At 41.2% G+C, this 27,973-nt stretch overlaps 1 protein-coding gene across 1 annotated transcript; it reads right to left on the bottom strand.

Moving 5' to 3' along the window:
• Positions 1-22: 22 nt before the first annotated feature.
• On the bottom strand, positions 23-27,150 carry gabrp (gamma-aminobutyric acid type A receptor subunit pi). The gene is made up of 10 exons (XM_084085577.1): positions 27,017-27,150; positions 6,661-6,729; positions 6,383-6,495; positions 5,122-5,189; positions 4,540-4,757; positions 2,690-2,772; positions 2,223-2,360; positions 1,943-2,095; positions 1,129-1,322; positions 23-578 (listed from the first exon to the last, which is right to left on the bottom strand). The coding sequence occupies exons 2-10, from the start codon at positions 6,717-6,719 to the stop codon at positions 252-254; spliced, it is 1,353 nt and encodes a 450-aa protein (XP_083941703.1). The 5' UTR covers positions 6,720-6,729; positions 27,017-27,150; the 3' UTR covers positions 23-251.
• Positions 27,151-27,973: the final 823 nt, after the last annotated feature.

Genomic DNA, 27,973 nt, shown 5'->3' with positions numbered 1-27,973 from the left:
CGTGACAAGTTTATAGTTCAGATTGAATGCCAAGCTTCCTAGTACCTCTTTGCCAAAATGTTGTAGCTTATACTGTACATTTCTTAATGATGTGTCGAACAAAAAGAACCTATAGCCTAAAAGGGGTGAAGTGAATTATTTTGGATCCAGGCGGAAAAGACCTGAGAATGGCTTCAGGCCTCAGATGAGGAAGTAGAACAACTTTTCGTAGCACGGTCAAGGTAACGAGGTATCCGTTTGGATCCAGGCCCTTAGATGAAGAGATAGTAAAGCCAGTAGAGGACATTGACAAAGAAGAAGGCAGCGGGGAAAACGGAGCGGGCGTGTCGGTCGATGTTATGTGGATTCTCGATGACGAAGACGGACGCAACCCGGTGTGACGCGTCCTTCACCGATGACAGGCCACACCCTTTCCCTGCAGGCCTCCTTTCTTTGCAGCTGGCATCACTCTTTGAGTTGCTCTGTAAGGACTGGTCCAACGGCTCATCGGGAGTGGAGGCTACTTCCACGGTTTGGCTGGAGCTTACCATGGGGATGGAGCCATTCTCTTTCGAGTCGTTGAGCTCCCTCAGGAGATGCTGAGAGGAGAAACAGACTGTGATCAATCACCAGACATGGAATGTATCTTTCCACGGCTTCTACCTTCTGACCCTCCTCTCGTATACCACAAAGGCGTGTTTAAGTGTAATACTGCTAATAATTGAACCTCTATTAATTCCTGTAGGGAAATATGGTTTCCACTCTTTTACAGTAGGCCCGAAGCACAGACATGCACACACAAGGCCTATAGACATGCATTGCAAACACATTGAGATGATGGAGTGATGGGCTGCATGTTGGGTGCCCAGGAACAGATTTATTTTTTGAATTTGGTGCCTTGCTCAAGGGCACTTTGGCTATGAACTGGTTTCTGTCCTGCTACCAGTCCATACTCCATGCTGTGGTCCATGCCAGATTTGAACGGGCAACATTCCGGTTCCCAAGCAAAGTCCATATGGACTGAGCTGCTTGCCCCCGACCTTAAATTTGAGACTTTGAGGTTGTGTCTAACAATGCGGTGGGCCTTATTCAATGAAATATCTGTGACTCGGCTCAATGGTCGTTTATTAATGTAAGCAGTCTACTCACACTGTGCAGTTCCTCTACAGTCTGGAGCTGCATTGTGTAGAAGTGAGCATATGCGTACTCCAGCAGTGCCCCAAAAATGAAGGTGAAACAGATCCCCAGGTACACATCTATGGCTTTGATGAAGCAGTTTGCGTTGGGAAGTGAAGTGCGGGCGCCCATCATGAGCGTGGTCATCGTCAGAACCGTCGTCACTCCTAATGAACAAGAGGGGTGACATTCAGTTTCCTGTATTCACCACCACCATAACCTTCCCATGGTTATCTATCTCTACAATGACCTATCTGTAATAAAGCATACACATGCCAAAAATACATTTTATTATTGTTTGGTCATGTTCCACTTTTATCAAAATGTGAAGGCTCAAAATATAACACTGTGATGTTGCACCAGCATGGAGCTCAGTGAACAAGGAGCTTGCTTCAATTTCATTTCGAAGAGCCACATCTTGGAGGACAAATTGAAAAGCTCTGTCTGTGAGCTTGTAGAAAGGGCCCCTGGTGGCCCACTGGTTAACATGCCCACTTTTAAGGCTGTTTGGTGTAAGTTGTTGTGAGGTTGGAGTTGTGTTGAGCTGAGAGGAAGGTGTGGTAGACAATAATAAGAGCTCCTTAAACACGTGGTAATGAAACATTCAAATGTCATTGATCATTATCCGCTGGAAGAGGACTGCATTTAAAGCTATTGACTTCAGAATTTTAAAATAATGCATGACAAATTAATCAGTGTGTAAAACATGAAGTAGATAATACTCAACATTGTAAGTGTAATTTAAAATAGCATCACTACTGCATCAATAATAAGATGTGGTACTGACCAATGCAGGTTCTAGCAGGTACAGATGACTGGCTGATCCAGAAAGAGACCCAGGACAGAACCACCAGGAGAGTGGAGGGAACGTATGTTTCCAAGATAAAGAACAAAACATTCCTACGCAGCGCAAAATGCAACACCAGTTTAGGGTACTGCCCTAGAACGACACATGAAAGAAGAAAATTCATTTCAAAGAGTAATGTTGTAGCGTCCATGTCTGGAGATATGATATTAGTTTTGCTAATATTTGATCCTTAATGGCCGCAATTTCTAATAAGTTATACCTGTCTCATACACAGCCTCTGACACTGTTGTGTGGTAGCTCTCTATGCTGTACTGGGCCAGACGTAGAGAGTCCAGACCTTTCACTGAGTCATTCCCTCTGGTCCAGTAGAACACCACATCTTGCAAGTTATAGCCCCCTGAGTGTACACACACACACACACACACACACACACACACACAGACACACACACACACACACACACACACACACACACACACACACACACACACACACACACACACACACACACACACACACACACACACACACACACACACACACACACACCAACCAATGTTGTGTTTTGTAAATCAGGCTTACCACACACTTGATGTATTTTGATACTCACTGCACAGCCCTGAACCAGTTGATGACTGTGGTGATAGTTATGAGGATGATAATGATGATGATGATGATGATGACCTATTTCCATCTCCAGAGTTTGTGTTGTTCCCAGGTACTCACAGCTCTCCAGCTGCAGTGTGCACACCTGTCTGTCCATGGGGTACTTGGTGAGGTCCATGTTACAGGCAATGGTAGCTGTGATGCTGTTGGACAGACATACAGACAGACAGACAGACAGATCATTAGTGGCAGCAATAGATTGCCCCCAAATAAATCAATAAATTCATACTAAAAACTGGTATTCCTGTGACTTAGGGCTGCACAGTTTTAGCTAAAATGTTACTCCTGATGTTTTGCTTAACATCATACAGTAATCACCATTAGGCTATTGATCACAATTAGTATTGAATAGACCGGCACCGGCCTACTCCGGAACGATCCAAGTTGGAAATGCATGTCCCACCCAGTTAGGCAATACCCGTTGTATCCGTCCTTCTGTATGTCTGTCCGTGTCCCTTTTATGCCTTTATGGAGATTTCTGTATCTGTCTATCTGTGTCCCTTTCATGCCCATATATGGAGTTCCGTGTCAGGCATGCCCAAATACAGAGATTTCGCACATTTATTAAAATTTGAAATGATAAAACAATGTTTTATAATTTTCTTAATGCCTTTTTTGCTCAGTGCGCATAACAGTACAGGCAGACATATCTTTGGTCAAATGGTCTTTAATGGCCTCTGTGAGCCTTATGGATGGGGAGATGTTCTAGTTATATTAAACCATGTGTAATGGTGGGTAGACTAGGGCAAGGTGACTTGTTATTCAGAGCTAAACGTCAGTATGATGAGATCAGTTACACAATGAGGACAGACTACCCTTCTGTTTGACCTCAGGGGAGATTTAGCAAATGTTCTGCGACACAAACATAACTGTCTCTCTAGAGAATAGGGAGAGAAAGGGAAAACTTCTGTGGTATTCATTGAAGCTCATTGACTAAGCACGGTACAACCCAACAGCGATTTGAGGTTCATTACCATTGTCTGTAGTACTAGAATAAAAAAAATCAAACTAAACAGAAAGTCTGTATCCTGTTATGTAACACACACACACACACACACACACACACACACACACACACACACACACACACACACACACACACACACACACACACACACACACACACACACACACACACACACACACACACACACACACACACACACACACACACACACACACAGGCTTTGTAGAGCAGTGCACCCATAGAGTATACATCCAGACTATACCCTTTCATCTGTAGCTACATTTAATGTTATAATTAGGCTACTGTTTTGATTCAAGAAGGGCCGGTAGCGAGCACCTGAGTCACCTGGGCACCTCAATGTTAGATTGATTTTATTCCCCCCCCCCCCCCCCCAAAAAAAAATTATGCTTTGGAATGGTCTGAAATGAGGTCAAGTATAAATTATTTGAACATGCTTGAACATTTGATATTTAAGGCCTAATATAGCCTTAAATGTAAGTCATTACGGCATAAACAATAAGTTGAAAGGTAAATGAAGGTCTGATAATGATGTTCAGAACTGTGCATGTTCAGACCATGAATACTTTATATTATTTCAGACCATTTTCCAAAGCATACTTTTGTTCTTTACTTTTTCACATTTAGGAAAAAATTGCTAATTTCCCATTGAATTGCCCATGACTTCCCAGGTGCCCACTCTTAATGTATCCATGCCGTGGCTCAGGAGGTTGAGAATGTATGTGTAGTGAAATGTAAGTGTCCTATGTTTTTACACCTTCTGTGACTAGCATCTCCTTCCTCTAGTTTCCTTAAAACTCCCTAGTCCCTAGCCATGACTGCCACCTAAACAACTTTAAAAAGTAAACTGATGAATGACTAGATGAAGTCATAGTGAATTCACATCGATTATACATAAAGGTCAAGATATGGTCATTGGTTGTACCGCAGGGCGTAAAGGACGGTTCCATTGCTGAAAATGCGTATGAGTCTGTTTTCCACCGTCACATCGTGCAAGAAAGAGCGCTTGGAGTCGGGGATGAAGGTGTCTGGGATCCAGAGGAGAGATACCAGGCGTCCATCAACGCTGACACTCTCATTACCTGGGAACACCAGTCTAGAATCACACCACCGCTGGCGCAGGAAGATGGTAGCAGTGTAGTCCTGGAGAGACAGAGAATGACAGAGTGTTACAAAGCAGACAAATAGAAGAGCATGGAACCAAACAATAGTAATGAAGACGGATGGATGGATGGATGGGCAGACAGAAAATAAGTAGCCTATAAAATATAATAGCACAGTATAAAAACAATGAGGTCAGACAAGGTTGATTCCTACAATTATTTCAAAATTATTTCAAAAGATTAAAATTGTATTTTTTAGACATTTTAGACCTTGAGAGACCATCACCATGGATAAGGCATATTCATTCATTCCTCATAAGCTAAATGATCTCACTTACCCATTCAATCATTCAGCCACTTACTGTAACTTGCACACACATTCATAAAATGTAAGTATACAGTACCATGTTTATTTCTGAGATGGCGTCGATGCTGGCAATATCAAGGCTCATCCCAATCTCCACAGGACCCTCTGTGTGTGTCAGACAGAAAGGCAGAGACGGGGGGAGCATTACAATTTACAATTTAGGCATTTAGCAGCAAACAAAGCGCGAAAAGGAAATGTTATGTACAGTATGCTGATCAACAAATTACAGATTAAATGGTCATGTAATAGTGCAAAGAAAACAAAGTGCTACAAAGTCATTAAGATCCCAGGTAAACAAACCTAGTGTAGCACGTACTATCCCTTTAAGAGCAGGGCATAAAATGGGTGGCCATTTTGCAGCCTTCCTGTAGGCCCAAAGCCTGAATTTGAGTGTTTGGGTAAAAGACTTGGAGGGGTTATTCACATAGACGGTTATTCAGCCTAATACAGGGTAAGGGAACTTGTGAACCAATGTTATTCCTTTTGTAATTAATTTTGACAATATAGTTACGTGTTTTAATAAGTGGCACTCTATATCCCCTTTACAGAATTCGGCAAGTGTGGCAGTGCCAGTTTATGAGGGGGAGCTGGGACACTAACCGAATCAGTAAAGGTAGGGTTTGGGGGGGGGTAATCTCTCAAGAACAGATTCTGCACTGTGTTGGAATCTGTCCTGAAGGTTCGTCATAACGTGTGCACACTTTGTGGGAGTGGGCGTGCCTTCAGATCAGGAAGCAGGCCGCGCTTTACCCAATCAAATGTAGTGGGCGGGATTCACGTGTCCGTCGTCCTTCCCTACTCGAAACTAGCCGAAACTAATTTAACAATAGCGTCCGCGGAGCAGACAAAACCACGGAAAGATATTCACATTTGAACTTACTCTTTCATCATAGAAACAAGTGGGCTTATAACCAAAACGATCCATGTTCTCTGGGAGAAGTGGTGTTAGTGTTCCGTGTAGAAATGTTATCTAGTCGGAATGAAAACGCAAGCTCACCACCGGAAGTGGAGCGGTGAAGGCAGACTTAAACCCTGTTAACTTGCGCACATGTGCTGCGTCGGTATTGTCCCAGAGTCACACTGAGGAGGCACGAACAGCAGAGGTCGCTGTTTTTCCTTTTCAGTGTGTCTCTGGGTTCCGAGATTGGGGGGGGGGGGACGACGACCAGGAACCTTACAGTTGCCAAACCCCACTCATACCTCTGAGTCAGTGCTGCCCCAGCATGCTGTCTAAATAACATTCTATTAAGCATACAATCTGCTGCACGTTACTTTATTCCACTCTTCTCACTCCTCACCATTGAAATTTGGTCTGAGGTAGCGGTTATACCCTTTCATAAGCTTCTGGATGGTGGGCTGTAGCTGAGAATCATTCCAGTCTCCCCAGTGATGGCCGGGGAACATGAACACACTTGAGGGAGAGAGAGGGAGGAATAGAAAGAGTCGACAGACATGAAAATTAATTGGATGTGTGTGTCTGAGAGAGAGAAAGCAGACCATCAATGCATGTCTGATCAATATTAATATCGATGTTCATGGAATCTTTAACCCAGTACATCTACTCTTGACCTCTCACCTTTGTAGCCCACATGACAGACACATGACCAGCAGGGTCAGGGGTTGAAGGTTGGTCATTATGGATCAACTGGAGGAGAAAAAGACATATTGTCAACAAATACTCATTATCTTGCCATGAAACCATGCAGCCACAGAGCTGGTTTCGTTCATCTGCATACCACTGTTGACTTTCACCACACGGTGGCAGCACATGACCACATGAAGTGTTCATATGCTATGTATCAAAATGTATTTTATTACAAAATACAAATACCTCCCCAAAACAATTGTATCATAATATAATGCAAAATAAAATACCAGTGCCAAAGAATGTATTGAGTTAAAATACATGCAGGCTTTTTTTGTATTTTCAAAATATAGAAAATACAATTCTCAAACATCTGTACTGCATCTGCAATTCATTTAAATTCAAAATAACTTAGCAACTTACCCGTTAGCAAATTAATTTGTCTAATGGTGTGTGCGTATATCCGACACATAGTTGGACACAGTAGACAACACACAAGTGCTGTTTGAAAACAGTTTAACCACTTAAGAGTGATTTAGACTTGGTTTCGTGTCTGTGTCGTGCACAAAAAGTAGCAGATTCGCGCCGCGTTTTGAGCTTGTAGATTTGCTACTTTTGCTATTTTTACATTTGAATCCTGAAAAGTAACAGTTTTGTGGACATAGGAGGTTTCCACCCGACAGAGACGATAGACTTTGTTGACTGGGGTCCCCCAGACATACTTGGCGGTTGTGAGCCCATATCAGGGTCCATAGATGGATAATGAATAAGGTCAAGCACCCAATCCAGCTCGGCTTAGACATGGCACGCTTTGTCTTGAATGGGAGTGACCTCACTGACCTGTATCTGCAGCCTGAGGCCACATGGCAATATTGTTTTTGTAGTGCAGTTTCCCAACCTGGGGTCCGGGCCCCCCTTGGGGGGACGCCAAACATCACAGACAGGGCAGGGCGTGAGGCCATGTCTGTTTGGAGGTGGTCCAAAATTTTGAACATACAGCACAAAATCACAACTTGAATTTTTGGGTCAATGTATTTTAGTTTCTAAAGTTTATTTAGCAAAAATAGCAGATCTGCAAGCTCACAACGCATTGCGATGTGACGTGCCCTTGTAGATTGGCTTTTTCACAATTCGTCGTATGATAAGTATAATAGGGCTTAACTAAGTGGTTAATGTGTGTGTGTGTGTGTGTGTGTGTGTGTGTGTGTGTGTGTGTGTGTGTGTGTGTGTGTGTGTGTGTGTTGGTGTGTGTGTGTGTGTGTGTGTGCGTAGATGCTGCAAGACAAATGGCAAGATGACTCGTAGTGCTACACGCTCTAAAAATCCAGGGACATGTTGTTACATAATGTAATACATTTTTGTTAAGAACAATACTTTGGTTACCTTAGATGAGGCCACGAAGATTAGTTTTTGACCTGTCAACTTTCACAGTGATGAAGAGTGAAGGTTTGCGAAATAGAACACCGTAATTGGTGGGGGGCCCTTGCAGTTGTGTGGACATGTAATGCAGTACATTTGTGATATTTTTTTGGTATTTGTTTTGTTTTGTTAAAAAGATTAAAAAAGATGTAAAAAAGTACTGTATTCTGATAGTGATCATTGCTACAGAGCGTTTGTTCGGTCACAGGGGTCTCTCCAGCTCTTTAGTAAACAGAATATAGTACATTTTCAGGTAGGTGACAACATTTAAGCCAATCAGGAGAGAGCATTGAAAATGCATTTTCTGTAATAAAGAGCTGGAGAGACATGGGAGACTTTTACTGAACAAACACTCTATAGCAATGAGTACTATCAGAATATAGAGCTATTTAACACTGATTTTAACCAAAGTAAATCACTTACCCTACCTTTGAGTACTGTACTTAAGTACATTATTTGAGTATCTGTACTTGAGTGTTGTTTTGTTTTGGATACGTATGACTTTCACTCCACTACGTTTCAAAGACAAATATTGTACTTTTGACTCCACTACATTTTATGCGATGTGACGTGTTGTGAACTTGTAGATCTGCAATTTCTACTATTTATACACATAATTAACGCTTAATTAATGATGAATTAACGATGAAAATATCATGAATTTATTATGAACTTATCATTAATTCTGTAATATGATTCAAAGGTTTGTTATTGTTTTTAATTATGAATGTATTGTATTTTATATGCTGTTATCAGGGCGTCCTTGAAAAAGAGAGCTTGCTCTCAATGGGCTTCCCTGAATAAATAAAGGAAAAAGAAAGAAAGAAAGAAAGAATTCATGGTCCTCACTGTGGTGAAGTCATTAGGACGTAACCAAGTGTAATATGTCATTGGTTAAAGACGTAATTCCACAGTTCCACTTATATCCACTATATATCTGAAAGACCACCAGAGACCGACCCTCCTTGCTACTCCTACCCGGCTACGAGCACTCCTCCTCGGCATAGAAATGAAACTGTGGAATAATATCCTTAATTATATATCGTTGTTGTCGGGCTAAAACCTCTTATCTCCATATCCTAACTTTTAATTAATTCCCTAGTTGATCATACTACAACGTCACACAAAAGCATCAAAGCATTTTGAATTTTGATCCTGAAAAAAAAACAGTTTCCACCAGGAGTTCATGATACATTCATGATTCATTAATGTATGAGTTCATTATTAAAGGTAGGGTAAATCATATCTTTGTTAAAATACATACTAGATTTATATTCTGATTGTAACCATTGCTATAGACTAGTGTTTATTAAATAACACCCGTCTCCCTGGCTCTCCCGCTCTTATGTAATCAAAAAATACATTTTCAGGTAGGGATACCAATTTTATCCAATCAGGAGAGAGAACTCACAGAGCATACAGGGTAAACAAGTGAAATTGGAAGTGATGAAGCAAAGAAATTGGAACTGGAGTGCTATAAACTTTATGCTTATCAATTGGTAATATGTCCTGATTGGCTGAAATTGGCAACCCACCTGAAAATGTATGTTCTGTTTATTAAAGAGCTGGAGAGACCCCTGTTACCGAACAAGCACTTCATAGCAAGGAATACTATCAGAATAAAGAGCTTTAACCTTTTAATATTTGTTTTTGTTTTAAATGAGAAATATCACTTACCCTACCTTAAATTCATTGTTAATTAAGCGTTAATAATTACGTGTATGAATTTGCATGCTCAAGTAAAGTGTGACGAGTAATATATGACAAGGAGCATCTATACTTTGACTCAAGTACTGAGGTTGAGTACTTCGTCCACCTCTGGCGGTGGCATCCTCAGCACCCCCTGGATTTAGGCCATTGATGCGTGTGCTCATTGTCCTCAGCCGGATGACTAACCCTGTCCCAAATCCTAAAACTCTTGTCAGACGATGTCGACTGGGTACATTTCATAAGTAGCTCAGAACTTCCTGTGGGAACATACATGCAGTGGTGTAAAGTAACTAAGTACATTTACTCAAGTATCGTAAAATTTTGAGGTATTTGTACTTTACTTGAGTATTTCCAATTTCCAATACTTTTACTTCTACTCCACTACATCTCAGAGGCAAATATTGTACTTTTACTCCACATTGTACATTGAAATCTGAAAGAAGATATACTCATTTGTAGAGGCAGCCGTAGCTTACTAGTTAGAGAGATCGTCTGGTATTCAAAGGGTCACCGGGTTCACCTCCCGGCACCTTGTCTATGTGTCGCAATGGCCGATAGCAAGGCACTTAACCCCTAACTGCTCCCCTCGAGCGCTCATAATAACCATCTGAGCAATCAACTCGGTGAAGCTGAATTTCAGCAGGTCAAAAACGTTACAAAGGTCGAGAATAACCTGTCAAAGATCTCTGTTATCTCACACCTCTCACAGCAGTTACTGTAGTTTATGGGCTAAACTGCTGTTTGTTATATTGAGTGGAAAGAAAAGAAAAACCCAGCAAAACAACAGCCTATTTCGATTACATGCTTGCTCATGTTTACATTATTTCAAATACATGTAACATTAATACTGCCCATCTCTGGCTATATGGTCCCAGATGATTTATGGGACTCATTACACACCATTCTCCCACCAGCATTTTGCCTTCCAACCACACTCCATCCGTCTCCTAAATAAATACCTATTTATCTCTTTAGCCTGCCAGCCAAGGCTCTTCTTCTCTCGCCCTGCAGTCTGCACCAGGCGTAAGTCCTCTCAATCGTGTTATGTATGGTATACATATATGTGTTGCTGCTGGCTACCTCAAAGCAATTACACTACAGACTGAGTAATACTGACATGCCGAATAACCCCCGTCCGCCATAGCCTTTTCCCCCCACAGCCTCAGGAGTCTATATTATTCATCCTGCGGGATTTAATTAAAATATCAAATAGATTATTTGCCTTTGTTAATATAGTAAATATTTCAAACAACCCCAGCATAATACATATTGATATAGCCTTGGAGTCTGCTTTTCCCCTGCATACGTACATGTGCCCAGACAGTATTGTTCACTCGTGCTTCCATAGTTTTCAATTTGCAGTCATTAATCTCTACCTGCCTGGAGCTTCAAGTTCAACCACTTATCCTCTATTTTATACTGCCATTGTGCAACAGAGTTAATTGAGCTTGTAGATCTGCAATGTTCTGAATTTTTGCATTTTTTAAAAACAGATTCACCTGTAATGAAATTACAAATATGGCTGCCAGGGTGAAGTGGTTAAGTCTCCACCTGCTCTCTAATCGTGCATTTCCTCCACCTCCTCTCATGCTAGTTTCTTTCCTCTCATATTCCTCTTCCTCTCACTGATCTGTACAATGGGACTACAGTCACTTCTTTAGTGTTATCGCGCCACACACACACACACACACACACACACACACACACACACACACACACACACACACACACACACACACACACACACACACACACACACACACACACACACACACACACACATACACAGGTCTTCTGATGCATCCCTTTAGTTTGTACTTCAACTCCAAGAGAAGAAAGGATTTCTCTCAATCCCTCTCTGTTTCTCACCAGTGGTTTCTCTCTTTCTCTCCAATACTTTCTTATTCTCTCTCACTGTTTCTCAATGCTTTCTCACCCTCTCACTTTATCTCAGATGCTTTCTATCTCACTCGTTCTCTCCAATGTTTTCTCGTTCTCTCTCACGCTTTCTCTGCAATGCTTTCTCTTAATGTCTCACTCTTTCTCTTTGATACTTTCATATTTTCTCACTCTTGCTTTCCCATTCTCAAAACTTTTTCTCACTCTTTCTCTTCTCCAATGTTTTCGTGTAGTCTCTCACTTTTAATGTCCAATGCTTTCTCATTCTCTCACTCTTTCCCTCAATGCTTCTCTGATGCTTTAGGATTTTCTCTTACTCTTTCTAGTTCTCTCACTCCTTCTCTTTTTAATTCCCCCTCACTATTTTTCACGCTTTTTAAGTCGCTTGATTGATTGATTGATTGATGTACTTTATTTAGTAAAAGACATGAGAAAAACAGTACATGGAAGTACAGCTTCACAATACAAGGTCTACTAAACTGGAAGGCTCATAAAGCACTAAGCTTGTTTAAAATGAGATCCCACACAAACAAATCCTGATGACATATAAGAGACAGACATATATACACACTACTATACAGAACGTCATACAATCGGCTTACAGGTTTCTGGTATGAAAAATAAGAAAGATGTACAAGAGGAAAAAAAAAAGAAAAAAGGAAAAGCTCTGGATAAGCACGTCTGCTACATGCCTAAATTGTAATTGTACAAAGGTTTTCAGGTGCATCCCAGTTTAGTTTGTCCTCCGACTCCACCAATGCTTTCTCGTTCTCTCTCACTCTTTATCTCCAATGCTTTCTTGTACTCTTTCACTCTTACCAGTTCTTGCTCTTTCATACATGGGTCATTCAATTTATCTCTTTTTCACACACACACACAGGCACGCACGCGCGAGCGCGCACACACACACACACACACACACACACACACACACACACACACACACACACACACACACACACACACACACACACACACACACACACACACACACACACACACACACACACACACACACACACACACACACACACACATACACACACATACACACACACTTACACACAAATGTCTTATTCCACTCACTCCATTTGTTCTCATCTCATTCTCACTCTCTTATATTCTCACTTTCTCTCCAATGCCTTTTCTCAATCTTTCTCTCCAATGCCTTCTCTCACTCTTTCTCACCATTGCTTTCTCATTCTCTCTCACTCTTTATCTCCAGTGCTTTCTTGTTTTCTCTCACTCTTTCTCTTACCTGTTCTGTTCTTGATCTTTCACTCTTGGGTCATTCAGTTTCTCTCTTTCTGCCGCTTCTCCCCTCCTCCGCTCTCCGCTGACACAGTTTGCTCTTTTACTCAGAGTATTGATAAGGTTTAATTTTAATCTATTCCCAACTACCAATAAATCATTGTTGGTAACTGTTTTGGCAATGCTGTGGGTATATGTCTATATTATTAGAGTGTGTGTGTGTGTGTGTATGTGTATGTCTGTGGATATGTGTGAGAGCGTGTGCGTCTCCCTCCACATCTGCGCTCATCTCCCTTCAGCTCCACTGTGCACCCCCTCCTTTCTCTCTCTGTTTCATTTTTCCATCTTGCTCATGCTCTCATTTGTGTTCCTTAGCTCCCTTTTTCTTGCTGCCTCCTTCTGCCTCCACATATAAACATGCATGCACGGATTGCACGCACACACACACGCACACACACCACCCATCCATCCAGGATGATCCCCTATACGCCAATCCTTTTTCTCATTCCCCTCCACCCCCACACTATCATGCTTTTGCACCTGAACTCCATCAGGCTCTCTTCTATTTCAATTTACACCGTCACGTCACCCCGCTCCCCATTACCCCACCACCTGGGCTCTGGAAATTCAGATTTCCTATATTTCTATCCTGGGATCAATAAAGATTTATCTTATCTTATCCCCTCTGTCTCATTGGTTCTAGCTCTTTCTCACTTGTGCGACCTCTTGCTCTGTTCCGCAGAATTAATGTCATAATCTCAAACAGTTCAAATCCTCAACAGAACCCTGGAGCTCCTATCTGGGATGAAAGGACCGTTTTTCCTCCCTTCCACCTCTCTGCCTCTCTCCTCATTCCTTTTCTTTCTTTCTTGCTTGCTTGCTGGCTTGCTTAAAATATTCTTTAGACAGTCCCTCTTATCTTTCTTTACCTTTTATGTTACAACACTAACTGCGTTATGGCTGACTGTCTCGTGGATTTGTACAGCACAACCTGACAGTTTTTTTTTAAAAATAATTTCAAAATGTTCACCTACTGTATATGACATGCCTAAAATACGGACGCCAAGTTGAAAGTGGTTAACTGGTTTAGTAGCAAGCTGATGTGCCACTAAACCAAGTTGTATAATGCACCGATGACTGTGCATACTAATGAAGTACTGGTGGTTACATGTTATACTATCTTAATATTAATTTCATGCACTGGAACAAATCGTTTCCGAATCGAGTTAATGGATGTGATGGGGGAGTGCTGCAGACTGAACGTAAACGGCCAATTGTGTGTGTGTGTGTGTGTGTGTGTGTGTGTGTGTGTGTGTGTGTGTGTGTGTGTGTGTGTGTGTGTGTGTGTGTGTGTGTGTGTGTGTGTGTGTGTGTGTGTGTGTGTGTGTGTGTGTGTGTGTGTGTGTGTGTGTGTGTGTGTGTGTGTGTGTGTTTTTAATTGCTAGCAGCACTGCTGGGGCCAAGAGTGCTTCCATCAAGGACCCGGCCTTTCAATAGTCGTTATGGGGGCCCGGAACTCAATCACAGGCTCCTTTCTAACGACACTATCGTCTTTGATTCTAAATGTAATCCATCAGCCTTGGCTCTCATCCACGCATGCACGCACACACACACAAGCGCTCTCTCTCTCTCTCTCTCTCTCTCTCTCTCTCTCTCTCTCTCTCTCTCTCTCTCTCTCTCTCTCTCTCTCTCTCTCTCTCTCTCTCTCTCTCACTCTCTCTCTCTCTCTACTGTTCTGTTCCCTGTTTTAACAGGCCTCAAGTTTTTGCTCTCCTGCTGCAACCGAATATTTCAGATCGGGCTGTTATAGCGCCACCAGGTGGTCAGATTTGCAAAACAAATTTTCTGATTTAACTCCTACAGATTTTGTCCAAACATCACAGAAATCGGTACACAATCGGTATAGTCATTAAACGAAATGGGTATTTCACTTCATATTCCATCCTGATTGGCTAAGAGTGGCTTCCAAAGTTTGCAGGAGTGCTCCGTTTTGAACAAAATGCCTCAAATAATGAACGCAGCGTGCAATGTCCGTGAAATTTTGCATGCATATTCCCACTAGGCCGAGGAAGAAATGCCACTTGAAGATATTCAAATCAGCCTCATGGTTATAACAGGCTGATTAGCGTTTGTACCTATAACTGCACCGATCTATGTAGAACTTTATATGCACACTCCCTAGAGGCCAAGGAAAAACCTTTGTCCTGCATTTTTCACATTTGCCTTTTATAGCGCCACCAGGAGGCCGACCTATATGTAAAACCATTTTTTAAATATTACTCCTTCAAATTGTATCCAAACTTCAAGGAAATCGATAGACATGATCATGTGGTTAGATTGACATCTAAAGTTTGCAGGAGTGGCCTGCTTTGAACAAAATGCCTCAATTCATGAACGCAGCATCCGATTGTGGTGAAACTTTGCACGTATATTCGCACTACGTTGAGGAACAAATGCCACACTTTTGACATTGCCCTATTATAGCACCACCAGGATGCCGACTTATGTAAAACAAAAAACAAAAAAATGATATTACTCCTTCAGATTTTATCCAAATTTCACACAAACCGGTACACATTATCTCTATAGTCATGTGATCAAGATGGATATGTCCGAAACTTCATATTCCATCGACATTGCTGGCCCACAATAACCTGCCTGACCTGTGCGCTGAGGAGCACTTTTTCTAGTTGAGATTCTGTTTACGCACTGCCTATTTCTTGCCGCATGTCTGTCTGTCTGTCTCTCACGCACGCACGCACGCACGCACTCATTTACTCTCTCTTCACTCATTGTCTGTGATGCATACAGTACATTTGCACACATGATGTACAGTACAAACATACACAAAAAAAAAGAGATTATGATAAATCGATCTGGAGGGGATTATGTCATCAATCTGAAACTATCCTGATGAACCTCTCTCGTCTCCTCTATGATGAGCACACTCCCAGTAGGAGGGGATTATGTCATCAATCTGAAACTATCCTGATGAACCTCTCTCGTCTCCTCTATGATGAGCTAGTGGGGGCGAGGAGTACATTCAGCCACAGACTTATCCAACTTCAACCTCATTGTCTCCTTTTTTTCCATTGCAGTAATCCTTATAAGATTATGTTCACACTTGTGATATCAGCTCTGCCTGTGTCCCTCCAGCACAATAGATTTGCAGCACATTTCACAAGTCACAACATGAGTTGTTTAAGTGCAAGTTGCAACAGCCTGGTTGGAGTGGGACCACCTTGTGGAGTTATTTCATCGACAGACATCTAATAGCCCCTGGCTAATTGAATCAATTAGATTTAATTGGGCCTGCCAGTAAATTAATTTACATATTGGCTCATTTCTATGACATTTCAGTCCTCATTTAAGTACTGTAGGCTAGGTCATCAATATCAACACTTCGACCCTGTTGAACCTCGGCAGTGCCCTGGCCTCAGGGCTGGTACATTAGCCGTTACATGGCTGTCAGTGATAGAGAGGACTGTCTGTCTGTCTGTGGATCATAACAATAATCGTCATAATCATCACTAGTATTGTAATGAATAATGCCCAACCTGTGTGAAGAGTTAATGTTTTGAAACTTTTGAAGTTGAAATGGTATACCTAATAAATGGGATTTGCTCATTTTAAAGTAGCTGTTTCATCTGTGTAAAATGTTTCAAGGCTATACTGCTGGAACTAGTGACTTAAGGGACACGTAGTGTGAATATTCCATCAAGTGGAATATTTTTGTTTGAATGAATGCTTCTTTTTTGTCTTTTTTGGGTCAAGTAGATAAACATGCCGCACAGCGGTCTAACAATCACATGTTCTTGTGGTACTGACCACATAGTTTGTAAATCTGCTATTTAAGAAAATGTTACATTTTCAGATTTTATTTTTAACTGATTGAATGTCTTTTCTTTTTTTCTTTGTTGGAAATGTTTTGAAAGATTTCCCCTATAATGAAATGCCCAAAATAGGGACATAGTTTATTTGAATTGTAAATAACTCACAAATACATATTGGTTACATTTTGTTGACATTTGAGGATAAAACCGGGAATTATTTCCATTGTGGTTCTTTAACAAACCAACCAACCAACCAACCAACCAAAAAGTTAGTGGTAGTCATGGCTTTAATAAATGAAACCAATTGACATAACAAAACATAATAGATTTGGTACCCAAGCATCAGCATTGGTTAGTAATGACCACAAAATTGTCTGCGTTCTCTCTGTATCGAGGCAAGTCTTACCTTTGCCCAACCAGTCCACTGACCCGAAGTCTCTCCTTTTTGTTTCTTTCATTGTCTACCCCAGGCTGTAGTGTAGACGATGTTTTCGCGTCTGTCCGGCTGTACAAACAAATACAGTAAACAAACCAAACAGTGTGCGGTACTCACCCCTGTCCGTCCGACGTCCATCCGTCAGTCTGTCCGTCAGTGTGTCTGTGAACAGCTAATCTCTGGCATTGTTGGACCGATAGGTGTGAAACTTTGCATGCACACTCCCAGTAGGCCAAGGAAGATCCTCTGCCCCAATTTGGACTTATGGTGGTGCTATAAAAGGGCCCTTCACGTTTTGGCCTATAACTCTTGACCTACACACCACATACACATACTGTAATGAGAAGACAATTTGCTGAGTTTAACTGCTTATCTAACTAACTTATCGCTATATTTATTAGCAATCAATGGATAATATCAATCAAGGAGTCAGTCAGAATCAGAATGAACTTTATCGTCACATCACAGGTTTACAAAGAAGTTAAGTGGGGAAATTCGCTTTTGTTCAAGCTCCATCATTTTTGTTATTTTCAAAAAGAGATCCTCGGAGCACAGGTCTCCGCCAGGTCAGTCAGATTATTATGGGTCAGCAATGTTCGGAATTCATTCATTATAGAGGTGAGTGGAATCTGTAGAAGTTATGGGATTCATGTTGCAAGTTATTGCACAATACAATATTGATTCATGAGACGAGCCACTCCTGCAAACTGTAGATGCCAATCAGGATGGACTATTAAAAATGTCAGACAGATCCGTCTAGATCACGTGACTATAGACATAATGTGTACCGATTTGCGTGATGTTTTGACAATGAGTAGGAGTGACATAAAAAAGTCGGCCTCCTGGTGGCACTATATAAGGCAGATGTGAAAAATGCAGGGCAGAGGTTATTTCTTGACCTCTAGAGAAGTTTCTTCCTTGGCCTAGTGGAAATGTGCGTGCAAAGTTTCACGGTAATCGCATGCTGCGTTCAATGATTTGAGGCATTTTGTTCAAAACGGACCTCTCCTACAAACTTTTTAAGACAATCTTAGCCAATCAGGATGGCACAAGAAAAATCGGACAGATCCGTCTTGATCACATGACTATAGAGACCCGGCCTCCTGGTGGCGCTGTAACAGGCCGATGTGGAAAAATGTGGGACAGAGGTTCTGCTCTGGCATCCAGGGAGTGTGTGTGCACAGTTTCATGATGAACGGTGCCTGAGATTAGCTGTTCACGGACGGACGAGAAGAAGGAGAAAAAGAAAAATCAGACATAAAACATGTCAAGGAGAGGCAAAAATCTAAGATATCTACGGTATATACACATGGCAACATCCAGCTGGTACAGTATCTACATGAGGTTAAGGTGCAGAGTATCAGCGCATAGTCACGTTCAACCACATAGTCCACTGAGGGCGGTACAATCCACACGGTAGATTGTAGATCCACAAGGAAGAGTAATGTCCATGGCCAGCCTGGTGACAGGATCAGAGCTTGCTTGTTTCATAGAGTGCTTGTTCAGTAATAAGAGTCTCCCCATCTCTCCAGCTCTTTAAAGAAAAATAATAATATCTTGTTTTATTTCTTTATTTTTTTATTTTTTTCATTTTTATTTTTTAGAACCAGGATATAACGCGATCCAAAGATTGACTGCTCCATTCACTTCCTGGTTAAAGTTTTAGGGAATTCACAGTCACATGCACAGTGCGTGCGTGTGCGCGCGTGCATGTGAGCGAGAGAGACAGACAGACAGACATGCGGCAAGAAATAGGAAGTGCATAAACAGAATCTCAACTAGAAAAAGTGCTCGTCGGAGCACAGGTCTCCTCCAGGTCAGGCAGGTTATTGTGGGCCAGCAATGTTGATGGAATATAAAAAATCGGACAGATCCATCTTGATCACATGACTATATGCGTGCAAAGTTTCACCACAATCGGACGCTGCGTTCATGATTTGAGGCTTTTTGTTCACTCCTACAAACTTTAGATGTCAATCTTAGCACATCCCTAATGAATTGAATAATGCCCACGCTGTGTGAAGAGTTCACAGTTAAATTTGAAATGGTAATAAATACATTTTGCTCATTTGTGTAAATGTTTCAAGTTGATTATGCAAGGACCAGCGAAATTGACAGGGAGGTGTAGTGTGAAGAAAGCAAGAGGTTGTGCAAGTGTACAGTAATACGGGCTAACTCTCTGGAATACTTTACATCACAAGTAGGGGAGCTTGGAGCGACAGACTACCTGAGGAGTCATTATCGATGCCGAGGAGTCTTTCCTCATGGCAGTGGCCAGTTAACAAGCTTTCTTGATTTTCTAGTGTTGATTTCTCCAGCGTTGCATCCTCCATGTAATGAGAAACCCACTTTCGATCTTCTTCTGTCTTCTGTTGCCCATCAAGTGGAATACTTCCCCTGCTGTGCTGTGAATGCAACCCAACCCCCACCCCTTGTTTTCTCAAGTAGATAAACGTGTCAGTAAATTCCATTGCTTTCCCAGGGGGAATCCTATGCTATCTCATCCTGGTCTGAGTCCTCCAGGAAACTGTCTGTAACCCTGGCAACTATACCACCATCGAGGACAAGTCAAGGGTGAAAATACATAAGATATAAACGCTCCCATTACTGAGCTTGCATTCATCCTCTAGTCTAACTCATCCCACTGGAATGCTACAAGGCGTTTCTCTGCTGTGGTGGTGATCTCTACAGTATAATAGGCCATCTCTCAATTGAACCATTTAACTCTCTTTATTGGATATCACCTTCATTTCTCTTCTGTGCTGCTGACAATCTCTGCTTGGCTCAGGATTTTCATATAATGGTTCATTGGTTGTGAGCTTGTAGATCTACTATTCATGCCAAATGTCCGGTTCCAGTGGTTAAGCATCTATTTCACCCTGGTCGGAGTCCTCAAGGAAACTGTCCTTAACCACCAGTGAGGACAAGTCAAGGGTGAAATACATATAAACGCTCCCAGTATTGAACCAGTTTTTATCTGTTAGCTTTAGCTTATCCCCACTGGATTGCTACAGTAAGACCTAAGGGGCATTGCTTTGCTGGGGTGGTGGTGATCTCTTGTTAACTCTCAATTGAACCATGTATCTCTCTTTATTGGATTCACCTTCATTTCTCTTCTATGCTGACAATCACTGCTTGACTCGGGGCTATCATATAATGGTTTATTGTCATTTTTCAGCAAGCTCATTCTCTCTTTTCATAAAAGCATCGGCTTTAGTAATGACTGACCACATACAGTATATGGCAGTGTTCTTTCTCTTACCTTTGTCAAATCAGTCCACTGACCCAAAGTCTCTCCTTCTAGAATTATCCCTCACCCCGGAGCAAGTCCTCTTCTCTCTGCCTTAATTCCTCATTTGAAAGTCAGATTAGAGGTGTGAGTCAGGAGTGATTATCATCTGAGTCAGGTTGACATGTCACTCTGTATCCCAAGAGGATAACCAGGTGACATGGGAACATGCTCCCTTGTCATCTTCATCGCGAATGTCACTTTAACTTCATCATCACTCTGACAGGCCAGTGGCAGTGTTCACGGTCATTGTTCCCATATTGTAGGCCCGAGTCATGTGTGCGCAGCGGCAGCACACGTGTGAAGTGTATTGTAGGTTTATGGCTTATAGCACTTGCTATGCATCCTATGTGTATAACGCATCATTAACATACTTATAAGGCATTATAATCTGCTCATAACCCTGTATAATCAGATTTATAAGTGCTCATAAATACTCATAATGCTTTATAACCATAACACATTATATGGCCTTTTATAATGACTTATACGTATCAAGTGTTATAATACTTCTTAATTGCTACCAAATTGATGACAGTTGCTATGCATCCCAAATTAATTCTCATAGTTATAATCCATTATAATCAATTGATAATGCTTTATTATCACTGTTATAATGTGTCATAACCATTTTAATGCATTATTACAATGCATTATACTACGATTATAACATTTTATAAGGCTTTATTATCACATTTATAATGCCTTATTATCACTTATTAGGCATTATACTGTGATTATAGGTTATTATAAAGTGAACATTTGTGACATTATGATCATTTTATAAGCTGGTATTATTACATTTTTATCGCCTTTAAATAAATAATACAATAAAAGTTATAATGCATTATAATTACTGTTATAATGCATTACACTATGATCATACGTTATTATAAGTGGCCATTTGTTACTTTATGATCATTTAATCATGCTGTATTATAACGTCTAAAATGCCTTATACTCACTGTCGTAACGCATTTTAATCACTGTTATAATGACTTATTATCACTGATGATGCATTATAACTGTGATAATAAATGATTGATTATAATGGATTATAACAATGAGAATACATTTTGGGTTTCATAGCAAGTGTTATCGATCATGTAGCAATTATGAAGTATTATAATACTTGACATTATAAGTCATTATAACATGCTGTATCATGTTTTATGATTGCATTATACGTTGTTATGAATATGTAACTGCAATCATCACGTGTTATAAGCATAATACGATGCATTTATACTTGAACTTATAAGTCATTATAACAAGCTTTATAATGTGTTATGGTTATAGTTATAAAGCATTATGAGTATGTATGAGCTCTTATAAATCTGATTATACAGGGTTATGAGCAGATTATAATGCCTTATAAGTATGTTCATGATGCGTTTGACACATAGGATGCATAGCAATTTGAAAAAAGATTGGTAGCACACCAATCTTTTTTCAAATTGATTAAACTTTGGTGATCTGGTTAGGTTTTTTATTAATTATTCTCACAATTTATTTCTCACAAATAACAATATGTTGTTTTACACTGGTTATGGCTGTATTAAGTATTTTAATCAGCCCCCCCCCCCCCCCCCCCCCCCCCCCAAAGAAAATGCTACTGATTGACTGTTGGATTGATTAACTACTGCAGGGCTGAACATGTCCATTATGCAAATGATCCGTAATATGAGAGAAGCTAGGTGTGTGTGTGTGTGTGTGTGTGTGTGTGTGTGTGTGTGTGTGTGTGTGTGTGTGTGTGTGTGTGTGTGTGTGTGTGTGTGTGTGTGTGTGTGTGTGTGTGTGTGTGTGTGTGTGTGTGTGTGTGTGTGTGTTGCGCTGCACTGCTGTCGAACTACAAGATGCCCCAGAGGGATGGCAGGAATCGACTAACTGACATGGTCCACTGGAAACCTCTTCTCACACACATGCCATAGGGATAAAAGCGCACCAATGACCATGCACCAGTTGATTGATTCAGTGGTTGCCCTGAGGGAAGATTGAGGTCCAAGGAGCCAGGACTGTGCATGTGACTGTGAAAAAAGAAAAGCTCTATTACACCAGCAACAATTACACATACAGCAGTTATTATGTTTTGTAATGATTTCTACTTGAAAGTCAGCTAAATGGCCAATAAGCATGTAAAGAGCAATACTATTCCTGACCCTCTGTGGTTATGCTCTTCACCTTCATCACTCTCATCACATGGATGAATGGATGCATGCATGAGTTACTTCAGCCCCACAGGCTGACACTGTCACATTGAATGTGCTGAATATGTAGATTCATAGTGTTGGAGATGCTTTATATTTCTGCTGAGGGGAAAAAATATAATCATAAAAGAGATCTCCCTGCTCATCGGGCATTAGAAAAACAGCCAAGTTTTGAATTTGCAAACCTTATTATTCATTCATTCACTTATTTAAATTTGAAAAAAGTGAATTGGTTTTAGTGTTATATTTTCAAATTCAGAAGAAATGGAACACCACAGCATTGAGGTTTCAAGGCTACATGTGTTTCACAACATTGTGTAAGCTGGTCTAATTAACTATTGATTGTGAAAATGTGTTTCGAATTCCTGCCCACATATTGGTTGTTATCATACTTGGGGTCCCTTGTGAGACCGCTTCTGGAGAGAATGTACGCGTTTCTGAGACCTCAGTAGACCACACATGCCAGTAAATAATGTATTCCTGGCCACGAAATAAATTACTTTCTTTTAACATGTGGTGTTATCACACTTTGATGCTTTCTCAACACAAGCCCCCCCCCCCCCCCCTCCCTATTCCTTCCATCCTATCTCTCCCTCAGGTGCTCCTCTATCAGAAGAAGCCTTTGTTCAATATGATTAAACACTCTTTCCTTCGTCTTCTATGTGTTGTCACCTTTTCCAGCACACTATTTCTCGTGCCCAATTTTTACACCCCCCCCCCCCCCCCCCCCCAGCTCCCCTTACAGCAGGCCAGTCCTCTCCAGGCTGCTTTCGAATGCCTTATTTATATGTAAATGAATGAGCCCTACAGTATATTGTCCCTGAGCAAATAATATAAGTGTGGGCGAGCGTGACAGCGCATGCATGACTAAATGAGATGGAAAGGTATGTTACCCACATAGTGGCCCCCAAGCCCTTACAGGGAGGTTATAACAGGCAGATGTATCGTCACATATTCTCCCATTCAGTAGCACAGATCTGCTATGAGTGTTTGTTTGAACTGTGGATCAAGGTATACCACGTGCATAAGATGATGATTTGGGTGATATATAGGAATACTCAATAAGCCTTAATTTATGCTTAGTTGCACGTGGGTGTTGCACACCAAACATAGCAGATCTACAAACTCACAACTCATGGCGCTGTGCAGTTCAGCGCACAACCAAGTAAGTATCCACAAGTTTCCTAGGGCATGGTGGGCATCACTTCCTGTCGAATTGATCCCTGATACCTGATAAAAACGACAGGAAGTGATGCCCACCATGCCCTATAGGAAACTTGTGGATAGGGAGAGCGGGGAAGGTTGTTACAGTATACACTCTGTTTTCAACCAATAAAATGCAAGATAAAATGATCTGTTTTCTTCCCTTTTGGGACACTCTGCTGCATCAAGACAACAGGAACAACCATTTACTGTACATGTCCTTTTACAACTCTGAAAGTAATGGGTTTTATCCCCAGTAGTCTCTATTTTTCACGTAACTTGTGAAGCTGTGAATCAATAATAATATAGGCCTACATCATTGCCAGACCCAAGGGTCTGGCTTTACATGAGGCTTTGTACCTGTTTGCCAGACCCAAGGGGTCGGGCTTACATGAGGCTTTGTATCTGTTTTGTCCATACATGGTATGTCACTTTGTCCCCCGGCCCCAGCCAAAAAAAGTCTGTCCCCCTTTCGTCATAGAAGGGACATAGAAGGGACACACGTCATGCGAAGCCCGGCCATTCAGATTTCAACCACTAGGGGTCTGGCAGTACCAGGTCTCCTGGTTCTAGTTTCTCCATAGATGGGCATGCCCCCTCTGTCCTTAGGCCCCAGCCATCAAAGTCTGTCCCCCTTTCGTCCATACATGGGCATGTTTTGTACCTGTTTTCTCCATACATGGGCATGCCCCCTTTGTCCTTAGGCCCCAGCCATAAAAGTCTGTCCCCCTTTCGTCCATACATGGGTATGTTTTGTACCTGTTTTCTCCATACATGGGCATGCCCCCTTTGTCCTTAGGCCCCAGCCATAAAAGTCTGTCCCCCTTTCGTCCATATATGGGCATACACAGGCTGACACGTCATGTGAAGTCCGGCATATAAAAGTCTGTCCCCCTTTCGTCCATACATGGGCATAGACACATGGGCATCTGCCGGGTCTGGCAGAACCAGGTCTCCTGGTCTTGTTTTTATTAGAAGCGACTCCTGCCTGCTGTGGGCATGGGAGATAGCATGCCTGGGCATTCTGTCCTTTGCTCAGTCTGTGGAGCAAAGGACTCCATTCCTGTGACACAGTATTTGAATTAAAAAAGAATATATGTATGTTTTTTTTTTACATTATGTCAAAGAAAACATGTTTCTTAACATGTGCTTTGAGTTTGTAATTGTAATAAATAGTTTACCATTTATTTGATTTAGAATAAATGGAACAACTGACCCGTTCTGACAGGATCAATCTATCCAGACGATGGGGCCAAATGTTCCTTTGCACCAATCCGGTTTGAAGTGAAATTGTATAGCTCTTACATTTGAGATTGAATCAAATAAACACCACCAGCAGTTCACATGCAGATACTAGTTATTGAGTTTAGATTTTTGTCAAATAAAGAAAATATTTTAGTAATCCTGTAACTGTAAAAGAAAAAATGGGCCACAACACACCCCGCTCTCCCCCTATAAATCAGGCAGGCAATGTAGCTGACGTGAGCTGCAGTTTGCATACAGATGTTCTTTCTTGCCTGTGTATCAACTATATAGCCTAATGACTGATGTCTCTTCGACTGATAGCAATGTGCATGGCGGTAGATTGGGTTGGAGTGGATAGTGTGTTTGAGAGAGAGAGCGAGAGAGACATCCACAAGGGATGTTCAGTTCTGAAAAACACCACTAGATGGATTCTTTCACTTCATGTCGGAACACTTTGGTTAATATTGCCATTAGTATATTTGCAATGTATTATTATTGTATTATTATTGCAAATTATCTGTAAAAATAGAAAGAAAGTGCATAGAAGTGACATTTTATTTATATGGCAGTACTTCACAATACGGAAACATTTTAAAACTCAGGGCAATCCTGGTCATTATCTTTTCTTTCTCATAAAACCACTTAATACTTATCTTATACTGTCATATGACAAATAAAGAAAATAGATGTGACGCTTTGTGAGCTCATCTGCTATATATATATTTTTTTCAAACATTCTGAAATTCAAAATTTTAAAATTTTCACCTAACATCCTACAATTGTATAAACTGCGATTGTCTGTTACACATTGTCATTTTCTTTTGGAGCAGAACCCTTCTACCTGACAGTTAAGTTGACTATTTAAACCAACCATATCAAGGATTTTGTGAGCTGGTGAAGAGGTTGTCGAGGGTCTGCCAGAATGGATTTTTGTCCTCTAACATAAATACATGGCCAAGATCATTTAAGTTAGTGCCAATGGTATCTCTGGTTGACTTTTATGCAGATGAAGTCAATATTGGCACAACAAGTAGTTTTGTCATCCAGAATGGTACCCAAGTACCTACTGATTTTCTGTCTCCACAGCTATGCCATTAAAAGGTCAGTGCCATTAACACAATCTTCAGTTTATAGGATTCAGGGTCCAACCATTGATTTTCAATAAATAATAATGAATTAATCCATCAAATTCAGTGCAGTATTCCCGTAGAAAGCAAGCCCTGTTAGATTGTGGGTCTTCAAAATGCTCATTTGCTTAAAGTTGTGATGAAGCGGGTAGAAAAACATGAGTGATGAGACCCCATAGGCTACAGTATTGCTCATACTGTATGTCCCAAACAGTGCAGCACATGTACAGTAAACAAATCCCTTATTTTTTTCCTCTCCGTTCTTCTCCCTCCCTCTCTGCATGGCCCTGCTCATATCACCATGTTTACTTCATGTTGACATGGCAAATATTTTAGGGTGAAATAGCAGTGATTCATATATACACACACTCACCCAACGCTGTGTTTGTCTTTAAACTTAACTTTTCCCCAAATCGTGTATATAAGCCATGGTTAGGATGCGTTGATCACTCCGTGAGTTTTGAAGACTGGAGAGCATTGTATTCCAAAGAGGGAACTACTGTTTTGTTTTTTAATAGGGACCCTATTGGAATTTGAGAAAACTTAAGAGATTTTCCATGGACTAAGATTGTTGCATATTGGAGGTGCATACCTTGGCAAGTGGGACAGGATTGTCTAAGGAAATACTTGTGTCAAGACGGTGTGTGTGTGTGTATGTATGTATGTATGTATGTATGTGTGTGTTCTCTTGCTACAACGGTTAATTTTGAAAGTAGAATTTTAGTTACCGTGGTTCGTAATCCCTCTGCCGATGAGGGCATGCATGCTGTAAACCTAGAATTTGTTTGAATTCCAGTATTCACCTTCTTTGCTGACTGTCCTCTAAAGAGGACAAAAGGGAAAGGGGTATTTGATGACTCGCATATTGATGACAATGACAATCTCATGATCCCTTTCATCACCTGCGTACTTACTTGTGTCAGGAGTGTGTGAGGGTGTTTACACATAACAGCGGGCTGCGAGTACATCGGGCCCACTTCTGACCCCGAGCAGCGGGCATGACGCCGTGTCTCCAGGCTCGACGTCCTTCTGCTACCGTTTACTAAACAGTCTTGATAGGACATGACTGTTTTAGTAAATACAGAAAGTGTGTGTGTGTGTGTTTTGGGTTGACGTGGCACCAAGGTGGTTTGCTCTTTCTTTCTGTTCAGCTTAGAGTCGTCTGAATCAAAGCGGCCACTTTTTAGTTGTTTATGCATCTTTCATATTCAGAGACGAGTAAAACATTAACAGTCAGCACACGCCAGACTTTTGGAAATATACATACATTTCCCTTTGCCCACACGTTATTATTTATTCACTGCCAATCTCAGAGCGCGCGCACGCACGCACACACACGCAACCCCCCCCCCCCCCCCCCATGATATGGTATAATCGTTCTGTCTAAGTTTATATTATAAACACCACACACACACACACACACAGAATATGTGTGTGTGTTCCGTTAGTTCGACAGGTGTGTGGAAGACTGCCACGAGCCAGGCAGCAGGTGGAGCTGAGGATTTATAGATTTTAATCGCATCTCTCTGTTGAGCAATAATTCTACTGCCTAAGGCAAGGAAGGCCTATACAGCTTGCAGATGATTGATGGATTCTGTGTGGGCTACTACAGAAGCAATGTATTCCATAATGCAGGTATATATTACTTTACGTTTAAACCACAATATCTTCCACTTTTATTTGAG

This window comes from Gymnoscopelus microlampas (genome assembly GCF_963454915.1).
Source record: "Gymnoscopelus microlampas genome assembly, chromosome: 18".
Classification (NCBI taxonomy): domain Eukaryota; kingdom Metazoa; phylum Chordata; class Actinopteri; order Myctophiformes; family Myctophidae; genus Gymnoscopelus; species Gymnoscopelus microlampas.
The sequence above is the reverse complement of the archived record's forward strand: the minus strand, read 5'-3'. Positions and strand labels throughout refer to the sequence as shown.

Coding starts and splice junctions, on each gene's coding strand:
- gabrp (XM_084085577.1), bottom strand. CDS start 6,719: ATGACCAACCTTCAACCCCTGACCCTGCTGGTCATGTGTCTGTCATGT. Junction 5,190..6,382: donor CCTCAGACCAAATTTCAATG/GTGAGGAGTGAG, acceptor TGACACACACAG/AGGGTCCTGTGGAGATTGGG. Junction 4,758..5,121: donor CCATCTCAGAAATAAACATG/GTACTGTATACT, acceptor CTGTCTCTCCAG/GACTACACTGCTACCATCTT.